Raw genomic sequence first — 10,327 nt, 5'->3', positions numbered from 1 at the left:
TGGCACTGCACACCCAAATCACGGCATTGCACACCCAAAACACGGCATTGCACACCCAAATCACGGCATTGCACTCCCAAGCCCTCCCTATCCCTCATGCTGGGACATGTCCCCAGGGCTGGGGGTCACCACCTGCAGGGTCTCAGGGTGTCCTGGCCAAGCTCGGTGGCCTCTGTCACGCTGTCACCATTCTTTTCCTGGGAACATCCCAACCCTCTCCTTTTCCCCTGCGCCCCAGCCCCAGGAGCTGCGCCCTGAGGGGCCCTGGGTGCTCCCTGCAGATCCCTGATAAGAGCTTGGGGTGGCAGATAAGGACTGCTGCTCCCCAACCCCCAGCCCTGGCCAGGATGTTCCCCTTTGAAAGGGCCAAATTTACCCGAGATGAGTCAGTTCCTCCGAGCTCCAGCCCCTGTTCTACATGGAACTGGAATTTCTCATGTCGGCACCGCAGGGGAGGCAGAGCTGGAGAAGACAATGGAGGCAGCTCCAGCCCAGGGGAAGCAGAGCCAGCTCTGTGTGCCTGAGAAACACAAACATTTCTAAACCTAAAAATAAAATTAACTGTAAGTGACAGCGAGAGCAGCTCTGCCTGTCCTCGCTGCCAGCCCTGCAGGGCCGGGCCCTGCTCCTCGGCACCGGGATTTGGGAGAATTCCCTGCTCTGCCAGGCCAGGCTGGGATGTGCAGCCATGCCACGGGGCTGGGGGGACACTGGGCGCCTGCAGCTCCCCGAGCTGCTGCTGGATCCAGGGGCAAACCCTCAGAGCAGGGAAACCTCTCGGGGTCATCTTCCAGCTGGGACAGGGGAGAAGGGGCTGCGCTGACAAACCCTAAACCCCATCCTGCTCCCCTGACTGAGTACAAGGGTGGTGGGGACACAGAGCAGAGCCTTGGGGCAGCCCTGAGCTCCTCCTGCCCTCCCTGCTCGTGTTCGGGGGAGACAGTGAATGTGGGAACGTCCCAGGACACGGCCTGGAGGCTCCAGGCTCCCTGCAGAGCCAGCCCAGCACTGTCCCTGCTCCCCAACCTCCTCCGGGCCCAGCGTGGCCACAGCCTCAGGGCAGTGGGGCCAGGAGGAGCAGGGGGATGTGGGGAATGCCGTGCCCCAAACAGGGATTTGGACAGCACTGCCCCAATTTCTGCTTTAACAACACCAACCCCTGCGCTTGCAGCTTCCCTCAGAACTCCCCCATCCCCATCCCGGCTGCACTTTGCTCCACGTGCACGGAAACTCAACAAATCCCAGCCCAGAGTGGGGGCTGTGGAGAGGGCAGCTGAGGGGAGACCCCCAAACCCCAAACCCCAGCGGGACAATCCTCTCCTTCCCCTCAGCAGGGCCATATAAAGACATTCTTCCTCTCCCCAGCCCCTGCGTTCTGGGGTCCCGTTCCCTCCTCGCTGGGGAACGCTGGGTTTGATATTTTTAATCCCTCAGCAGGCACCGGGGCTTGGCAGCAGAAGAAAGTGAAGTTAAAAGGGAACAGAGACAGTGGGGTTTGCCAGGGCTGCCTGCCCGGCCGGCCCCTCATGGCTGGGGCTGCGATTCCCTCTGCTGGGAGCTCACGGGCCACAGCTCGAGTGAAAAACCGGCTCAGCCTCGCAGTTTCTCTCATCCACAGGGCTTTGGGAGCTTTTCTCCAAAGGAAACCAAAAATCCGGAGCCTTTCTGGCTCTCCTGTGCACGCAGAGAGACTTCAGGCAAAGATGCATTTATATCAGTACAGGGATCAATTTATAATAAATCTCCATTTAAGGCTGGGAGATCCCAGCCACTGCAGCAATGCCATGGAAATGTTGACTTTCTTCGCTCAGAAGTTGCAGCAAAACCTTTTTTATTTTGTGAAAGCTGTAACTTTGCCCCTGTTCTGGACACCGCAAAGATTCCTGGAGAGGCCAAGAGAAGCTGTTGGTGGTTTATCATCCTACACCAGGCATTGCCCTGCATCCTGACGGCCTTTTCCAGCCTCAGCGATTCTGTGACTGTGGTTCCGGGACCGGGATTTCGTGGATTTCGGGATAATTCCAGGACCCAGCGGGAGGCGGCGCAGGGCGGCGGCAGCACCTCCCGCACGCTGGGGGGCGCCCGGCAGGACGCGCCGGAAGCCGGAAGCGCCGGGAGCGCCGGAAGTGCCGGAAGCCGGAAGCGCGGGCGGGGCGCGATGGCGGCGGCGGTGTCGGCCCTCAGCAGTTTGGGGGTGCCCGAGGCCGATGTCGGGGTGAGGAGGGGACGCGATCGGGCGGGGCGGGGGTCGCGGCTCCCTCCCGGGGCCGCTGGCTGAGTGCGGATCGTTTCAGAGCTCGGAGGAAGAGGAGGAGGAGGCGGGCCCCGGCCCGGCCGCCGCGGCGGCGGCGGAGCAGAGGCGGGAGGAGCGGCTGCGCCGGTTCCGGGAGCTCCACATGAAGCGGGTACGGGGGACAGGAGCGGGACCGGGCAGTGGCTGGCTGGCGCTGGGGGATGGGATTCGGTGGTTCTGGGGTTTCGTGGAGCAGTCAGGGGGTTTCCTGCTCAGTCTGGAGAAGACTGAGAATGGATCCCGTCAATCCACACAAATATCCCCCAGGGGTGTCACGGAATGGTGCCAGGAGCAATGAACATGAACTAAAACACGCCATGACGATGGCAGAGCCCTGGAACAGCTGCCCAGGGAGGGCTGGAGTCTCCCTCTGTGGGGATGGGGCCATCCCAAACCCACCTGGAGGTGTCCCTGTGTCCCCTGCTCCGGGTGACCCTGCCTGGGCAGGGGGCTGGGCTGGGAGATCTCCAGAGGTCCCTCCAACGCTCAGTATTCTGGGATTGTTTTATGTGGGGGTTGGGTTTGTTCTTTGTGCTCGAGTGGTGCCGTGTTTCCTTCCAGTACGAGGCCTGCAAGCTGAACAGCCAGGAGGTGGTGGAGGAGGACAAAAGACTGAAACTGCCACCAAACTGGGAAGCTAAAAAAGCTCGGCTGGAGTGGGAGCTGCAGGTGCAGGAGAAGAAGAAGGTAAAGAACTCCCTCACAGCCCAGGGGCCTGCAGGGACACCCTGACAGCCTTGGAGCTTGCACAGGTGTCACCCCCCAGATCCGTGTCCTGCTTGCCTCCTGGTTGTTTAAATCACTGTCCTGCACTGGGGGTTGGCTGGGCTGAGCTGATGGGTTGTAACTGGGTTGGGTGCCTGGGTTTTTGCTGGGAGTGGGGTGCTCTTTGTGCTGTGCAGGAATGTGCAGCCAGGGGGGAGGACTACGAGCGGGTGAAGCTGCTGGAGATCAGCGCCGAGGACGCCGAGAGGTGGGAGAGGAAGAAGAAGAGGAAAAATCCCGATCTGGGATTCTCAGGTAACGGCTCAACTCCACAGCTGTGTTCATAATGAACACCTGTGTTGGTATTTTGGGTGAAAAGGGAACAGTGAGATCAAACCCTTCACCAATTCTGACCCCAATTCTGTCCCCAGATTACGCGGCGGCGCAGCTGCGCCAGTACCAGAGGCTGACCCGGCAGATCAAACCCGACCTGGAGCAGTATGAGAAGCTCAAGGAGCAGTAGTGAGTCCTCATTTCCATCCTCTGCTACCATCTGTGGGATTTCTGAGGGATCAGCAAACACTGAACTCTGAAATCCTTCCAGCACATGCCTGTTCTCCTGGACACTGGGATGTTCTTTAACCTCAGCTGGCCCTGCTTCAGGAGGGGTGGTGGGGTAATTAATGAGGTTCATTTCTTCAAATTTGGCACTGCTGAGTTGGAAGAAATATTTGGTCAATTAGGTCACGTTTCAGTGTGTAATCAGTCACTTCCTGCAGCAGGGTTTGGGTTTTTTAGGCAGCCCAGTTTGGTTTAAGGCCTGAGTGATTTGCCCAGTTTGCATTCAGACAGATTTAGCATTTCAGGGGGTTCCTGTATCTTTCAGAGGCACCTGATGGTCCCCCTCAAAATAATTGAGCTTGGATTCGATGTTGACGTTTTCTCACTCGAATCTGGGATTCCCACAGCTGAGCGAAGTGTGACAGTGGAACTCAGCAAAAGCAGCGAAACCACGAGGGCACGGAGGGATGGGACAAGGGCTGAGGGCTTCAAAGTGAAAGAGGGGAAATTTAGGCTTGATATATGAAAGAAACTCTTCCCTGTGAGGGTGGGCAGGCCCTGGCACAGGGTGTCCAGAGCAGCTGTGGCTGCCCCTGGATCCCAGAAGCGTCCGAGGCCAGGCTGGACGGGGCTTAGAGCAGCCTGGGATAGGGGAAGGTGTAGGGGTGGGACTGGCTGATCTTTAAGGTCCCTCCCAACCCAAACCCTTCTGGGATTCTCAGAAACCCCAAAGCACTCCCCAGGTGTGTCAGTGCTGTCCCCTTGCTCTCCTCCAGCGGGGAAGCCCTGTACCCCACCTCGGACAGCCTCCTGCACGGGACCCACGTGCCCTCCAAGGAAGGGGTGGACAGGATGGTGGCAGACCTGGAGAAACAGTGAGTAACGGGGGGAGAGGGGTGGGCCAGGGGCTGGCGGTGCCGCAGCCCCCGGGGCTCAGCTCCTGCTGCCTTCCAGGATCGAGAAGAGGGAGAAGTACAGCCGGAGGCGGCCCTACAACGACGACGCCGACATCGACTACATCAACGAGAGGAACGCCAAGTTCAACCAGAAGGCCGAGAGGTTCTACGGGAAATACACGGCCGAGATCAAACAGAACCTGGAGAGGGGCACGGCCGTGTGAGCCCGCCCGGCCCCGCTCGCTCCCAGCACCTCTGGCCCAGTTCTTACCCAATTTTAACTTGTATCACGCAGCTGTTGCTTTCTCAGATCAGTGCTGTTCAGTGTGCTGGAGGTAATTTGCGTAATTCAGCTGTAAATAGCTTTTACTGCAGCTCGTGCTGTTGGTGCTCTAAATACAGGCCCTTTGGAGTGATTTGGGAGGTGGTGGTTGCTCCTCAGGGTTGTTTGCCGGCAGGATGAAGAGCAGCGGGACATTTCCCCATTCCCTCCCCCCTGGCAGTGCAGGGACAGGATAAACATGGGATCCTCCCAACCACTCAAGCCTTTCTTAAAGCAGCTTCCAGACACCAGTACTCAAATTCAGTTTATTTTACTAATAATTTATTTATACAAAACCCGGGTTTAACCAGTTACTGCCAGTCCATGCAACAGCCCCTTGGCTTCCTGAACTCCTTTCTCCTGGAGCAGAGGTCTGGAACGCTCCTGGCCCCCCTGCACCTTTTCCTTCCTCCCTCACAGGGGGCCTTTGGAGGCTGCTTTTGAAGCAAACCAAGTAAATACAATCCTGTAGTAACTCGAGTTTGGCATCAGAAGGAGCAGAAGGGACAATGTGACAGTGCAAAGGGCCATGGCTTCTGTGGCAGCGGGTAAAATCCTACAGAAATTTTCACTTCCAGAGGGGTACCCAGGGAAGGAAGAGGCCCTGAGGCAGGATCCACTTTTGGAATGACCCAACAGCTCTGCTGTGTTGCACTTTGTGAGAGGAGCTGGGCAAGTGCAAGCTAAACCCAGAAAGAACCACGTAGAGCACAGGTCTAACACCTCTCACACTCAGCCAGTGCAAAACTAAACTTTATTCACTTGAAGTAAACAGTTACACAATGTAAATCCAGGTGTTCAAAGGAACAGCTACTCAACTATGGTTTAGAAAAAGTTACCCACCTGCAAGTTCTAGTCCAATAAAGCATTACAAAATATTTACAAATATACACAAGACTCCCATCTGTGGCTTCTGGATCTGTGTGCTCTCTATCTGAAAGAGAAACCTAAGATTCCAAAAATTAAGACCTCAAAATAAATACTCAGTATTAACAAATCTTCAAGCCCATCAGCAACCTCCAGCTCTCTACTGAGGGGTGTGAAGTGCTGCAGTCTGACAGTGACTCCCATCAGCGTGCCCGGAACAGGCAGCTTTTGGGTGAGAAGTTCAGGAATGTTTTCTTCTCCTCCTTCTTGACAGGAACCCACTGCCCATAGGGGCTTCCCTTCCTGTCATCCTCTCTGGGTGGAGAAACGACTGGCTCCTTAACAACAACATGGCTCACTGGCTTCTGCAGGGCAGGCTTGGCCATTGTGTTCTGGAAGAAAAAAAGACATTTCCTGTAAGAAAAGGTGCTAAAATCTGTCACTCTTCAAAGGGTTTGCATGTACTGATCATATAAATCATGTAGATGTTTTCTCTCCAGGTTTTGGAATTCCTGATGCTTATACAGGAAATCAATCACGTGCATGTATCTGACATGGGAGAAATCCCTGAATCCTGAGCTTGCATTACTAAAATGTGGAACTTGAAATAAGGTGTGTTTTAAACTAGTTCTAGTTTTAAATTGTTCAGGTTGAGGGTAAAAACCTATTTCAAACACACTGCTGAGGTGTATTCACAGTGTTCTACCACCTCCTCCAAAGAACTCATTATCAAACATTAAATTCCCTCTGTCACCACTGTTAAGATCTTTACTTGAGAAAAGCCTGAGCCAGGAGGGCTGAAGCGCTGGAATTCCACTTACATTAGGGCTGAAGGAAATGCTCCTCTGTATGGCTGCTCTCTCCATGCCACCCTTGGCCACGTCCTCAGCTGCACTCCCAGGTTGCTAAAGAAGAGCACACAGAGCTTAAGTGGGGATCCCTCACCCAGGGAAGGGCAGGCAGTCACTACACAGCAGAACTTTCTGTGGAGCGTTTCAGGTATTTAATCTAAAGTAGCTGTAAAGCTACAACAGAGCAGTGCTGAGCCCCACTGAGTGCAGTCAGCATCTGACCAAGGCAGCTGGGCCAATTCCCGTGGGAACGGAGGCAATTCCACGCCCCAGTTACGGCTCAGAAAGGACTCAAAGTCACAGCACGAGCTGCCACAGCAGAGCAGTGCCACAGCGAGTGGCAGCAGGTGCTGCACAACCATCCTGCAGAGCTTTGGAGAACGACAATAAACTTATCTGCAAGTGATGCAGGCCTCTTCTTCTGTACTCTCTCAACATCTGGAATATATTGCATACATTTATGAAAGGGATGCCTGTACCATTTGTGTCAAACCCTCAGCAAATTCACTTCCCTTTCCAACAGCAGCATCTGCAGTTACTGCAGGTTTGTATTTACTGTGCTCAGGGTAACACACCATGACAGAACCAAACTAAAATGCACTTTAAGCTGCTCCAGTTTCTCCCTCCCTTCAATTCACAGCAGCTACAGCCCACAAAGTCCCTTAATTACCACCAGATTTTCTTCCTCATGTCTGGAACCATAGTCATGATTTCTATAAGACAGAAATAAAGTATGTAAAATGCATTGTGTGCTTGGGCATGGAATTTCTGGGAAACAGTTTTGTTGCACATGAAAAACTTTTAACAGTTAAAAAAGGCAGAGAGATTTAACCTTAAAAAAAAAAGGAAAAAAAAAAAAAAAAACAAAAACCCAAACTATTCACTAGGTTTGGCAAGGAGACTCCTGGTTTTAGGTCAGAAAGGCATGAACTAGTGGAATTAATGGGAAATATCCCATTAGGAGAACAAGTCAAAGGAACAAGTCTCCCCTCCTTCCCCACCTGTCCCTACTGGACACTCAGGGGATCAACCACCTCTGACTGGGCCTTTGTGCTTCCAGCTTAAGGCAAAGCCTCGAGGTTTCTGGAGAAGTTTTTGTCCAAGAGTTTGAACTTGTAAGCACAACCTCCACAGTTAAGCTACAACACAGCCATGCAGACAAGTCTAAGAGCTGTTTACCTTTTCAGGGAGAACACTCCATACTTACCTCAGCTGACTCCGTGGCTTCCTCACGCTCCCGCTTCTCGGTTTTGATCTCTCTGGCAGGAGCAGAGATCTTCAGGCTCGCTGGCAGGACAATGTTATCTGTTCCCAGGGCTTTGGCAGCATTGGCTTTTGCTATTTCCAGGAGTTCCCTCTTGTCTAGAAGAGAAAGGAATAAAAAAAAGTGCTTTGTGTCATGCTAAAATCCACATGTAGCTACTCAAACAAGCCTAAAATCTGCAGGTTTTGCATCTACGCAAGCATCATCTGGGATTGATTTCGTCACAGCCTGTCCCCAGTGCCAATAATGTTCTGAAGAACAAGTTTTGTTAAATACATTTGTCCAACCACACCAAGGTTTTCCTTCACTTGGGCTTCACAAACCAACCAAGCAAAGGAGAATTTGCTTGCTTCAAACAAAACCTGTTTTTAGGCTCTCACACAAAGGAAATCTTAAAAAACCCCCTCAAAGTACCTTTTTCACTGAGGTGCAGAGGTGACCTACTCCGAGACCGTGTCCGGGACCTGCTCCGCCAGCTCCTGTAGGCCTCGGGGTAGATGGTTCTCCCAAAGCCGTAGTACCTCCTGCCCCTGGAGCGGGACCTGCTCCTGGAGTAGGACCGCCTGTAGTAGGCCCTGCCGCGGGACCAGGAGCGGCTGCGGGAGCGGTGCCGGGGGTAGCGGTGCCGGTAGTGCCGGGGCGGGTAGCGGCTCCGGTAGCGCCGGTAGCCGCGGGAGCGGGAGCGGCTCCGGGAGTAGGAACGGGAGTAGCGCCGGGAGCGCCGGGAGCCGTTGCGCCGGGCCCGGGAGCGCGAGCGGGAGCGGCTCCAGCTGCGCGAGGAGGCCGAGGAGGAGCTGCTGGAGCGGGAGCTGCACGAGGAGCGGCTGGAGGAGCGGCTGGAGGAGCTGGCGCAGCTCCGCTTGGAGCTCACCGACGAGCCCCTCTTCTTGGGCGAGCTGAGGCTCAGGTCATCCATGAAATCCGTCATGTCGTCCGTTTTGCCGGCGTTTGTCTTCTGCACGCTCTCAGCGGCTGGTTCGGGTTTGGCTGCTGTTCTGCAGTGCCCAGTCTCTGTTCCTGTGGGGGGAGCAGGGGAAATTAAACACCCCAACAACCCCCAGGCATCTTCCAGTAACAACTGAGTTCTGCAACTCCCTCTGCTGCAGTCAGGCAGAAAACTGAGATACGAGGTTGTATGCAAAAAGGCTTCAGTTTAAACCATGAATAGTTCTGTGTGGAATTTCGGAGAGAGGTAACTTTGTGTGGATTTTAAGTGTAATTCCTTTTACGATACATGTTTTCACCCAAAAAGGAGGAGAACCTTGACATTCTTGAAAACAATTTCAAAGTATTTTATTTTCCATCTATCCTAAATGCAGCCCCTTGCATCTACAACACAAAAAAACCATTTGCCTTCCAGATCAGATTCTTCTGCTACAGCTCTGTAGAGGTTTTTACTCCAACAAGGGAAAATGAAAGTACCTACTCTAAGTATAAAGCAGCTAAGATCTTGCCTACATCATGTCATAAAACTCCTGGCACACAGCTCCACACATCCCAGTGTGTGCAACAAGCTGCTGTTAAAAACATTCCACTCAAACAGTGCAAAACCCGGGCGATGATTCCGTGGCCGTGACTCGTACGGGACGCAGCGCTCATTACGGCTCTATATTAATAATTAAAATGGCTGTCCCTGGAGTGGCAGCCATTTTATAGCTACAAAGGTTACTCGGGGTAAGGATCTTATCACCAGACTTAAGCCCTGACTTACGTAACCAGTTTACAGTTTAGGGAAGCTTGCTTTAACACGGCATTTCTATTTAGTGCTCAGCGCAAAGCGAGGTTAGGCAATAAATCCAACCCCCTCACTGAAATCTGTAATTTATGTTCCGTGAGAGTCGTCAGACGCCCTTCTCTCGCTACTACTCCAGTTAAAGTTTCACTCCGTCACCTCTACGCAAGGGCCAAGGTCATACGGCTGGAACGGTAAGAAGAGAAATCCCGAAGCGCCGCCCGGCATCGCCAACCCCCTCCCGGCCCGTGGCCAGCCCCGTCCATGGGGGGCCCATCGCGGCTACCGGACCCCCGCCCCCGCCGAGCCCTCAGGCGTCCCTCACTCACCGCTGGGCGCCGCCGGGCACGCCCCGCGCTGGTTCCCCTGAGGCACCTGGGCGCTCCTGGAATAAAATAAAACAAAAACCCATAAAAACCCACCCGTGAGCGATTCACGGCCCTCACCCCGCAGCGGCCACCGCGACCGGCCTCTCCCGCCTCCCTTCCCCGCCAGCTGCCCCCCGGCCCGCGCCGCTCCGCCGCCTCACCGGCTCCAGCCGGCCGGGCTGCCCCCGCACGGGTCCTGAGGGGAGAGCCCCGCTTCGTGAGTCACTCCCATAGCGCCGGGCCCGCTGCGCCAGCCGCGATAGGCGATAGAGCCGCGATAGAAGCAGGACAGAACCGCGACAGAGTCGCAACCCGGACGCGCCGCCACCCGCTCCCGCCGCCCGGCAGCGACTGAGGGCCGGCGCAGAACCTTCCAGAACGTCCCTCCCGTTGCGTCACCCGCGCGCTCACGGCGCACGCGCGCCCCACCCCCGAACGCCGCTCCCGCCCCGGCGCTGGGGACGCGCC

At 54.9% G+C, this 10,327-nt stretch overlaps 3 protein-coding genes across 3 annotated transcripts in view; 2 read left to right on the top strand and 1 right to left on the bottom strand.

The window, feature by feature from the left end:
* Positions 1–2,097: 2,097 nt before the first annotated feature.
* SYF2 (SYF2 pre-mRNA splicing factor) lies at positions 2,098–4,871 on the top strand. Its single transcript, XM_042015781.1, has 7 exons — positions 2,098–2,215; positions 2,295–2,405; positions 2,855–2,980; positions 3,196–3,313; positions 3,430–3,520; positions 4,336–4,434; positions 4,514–4,871. The coding sequence occupies exons 1-7, from the start codon at positions 2,159–2,161 to the stop codon at positions 4,677–4,679; spliced, it is 768 nt and encodes a 255-aa protein (XP_041871715.1). The 5' UTR covers positions 2,098–2,158; the 3' UTR covers positions 4,680–4,871.
* A 641-nt stretch (positions 4,872–5,512) lies between these two features.
* On the bottom strand, positions 5,513–10,228 carry RSRP1 (arginine and serine rich protein 1). Its single transcript, XM_042015780.1, has 6 exons — positions 10,021–10,228; positions 9,821–9,876; positions 8,174–8,776; positions 7,703–7,857; positions 6,466–6,549; positions 5,513–6,036 (listed from the first exon to the last, which is right to left on the bottom strand). The coding sequence occupies exons 1-6, from the start codon at positions 10,089–10,091 to the stop codon at positions 5,848–5,850; spliced, it is 1,158 nt and encodes a 385-aa protein (XP_041871714.1). The 5' UTR covers positions 10,092–10,228; the 3' UTR covers positions 5,513–5,847.
* The window catches only part of TMEM50A (transmembrane protein 50A), a 4,016-nt gene continuing 3,145 nt past the window's right edge, over positions 9,457–10,327 (top strand). The window contains exon 1 of the mRNA XM_042015782.1: positions 9,457–9,685. The gene's annotated coding sequence lies outside the window, so the exon portion shown is untranslated. The remainder of the gene's footprint in view (positions 9,686–10,327) is intronic.

The sequence above is a fragment of the Corvus kubaryi genome, unplaced genomic scaffold (genome assembly GCF_017639235.1).
Source record: "Corvus kubaryi isolate FWS band 111438036 unplaced genomic scaffold, C.kubaryi_AGA036_p1.0 split3-37304, whole genome shotgun sequence".
Classification (NCBI taxonomy): Eukaryota; Metazoa; Chordata; class Aves; order Passeriformes; family Corvidae; genus Corvus; species Corvus kubaryi.
This window is presented reverse-complemented; position numbering and strand designations above follow the sequence as displayed.

What these genes read in the sequence shown, in the direction of transcription:
- SYF2 (XM_042015781.1), top strand. Translation starts at nt 2,159, where the DNA reads ATGGCGGCGGCGGTGTCGGCCCTCAGCAGTTTGGGGGTGCCCGAGGCC. An exon ending in GGGAGCTCCACATGAAGCGG is followed by an intron (nt 2,406 to 2,854) that starts GTACGGGGGACA and finishes GTTTCCTTCCAG; the next exon opens with TACGAGGCCTGCAAGCTGAA. An exon ending in AGGTGCAGGAGAAGAAGAAG is followed by an intron (nt 2,981 to 3,195) that starts GTAAAGAACTCC and finishes TGTGCTGTGCAG; the next exon opens with GAATGTGCAGCCAGGGGGGA.
- RSRP1 (XM_042015780.1), bottom strand. Translation starts at nt 10,091, where the DNA reads ATGGGAGTGACTCACGAAGCGGGGCTCTCCCCTCAGGACCCGTGCGGG. An exon ending in TCTGCACCTCAGTGAAAAAG is followed by an intron (nt 7,858 to 8,173) that starts GTACTTTGAGGG and finishes TTTCTCTTCTAG; the next exon opens with ACAAGAGGGAACTCCTGGAA. An exon ending in AAGCCACGGAGTCAGCTGAG is followed by an intron (nt 6,550 to 7,702) that starts GTAAGTATGGAG and finishes GCTCTTCTTTAG; the next exon opens with CAACCTGGGAGTGCAGCTGA.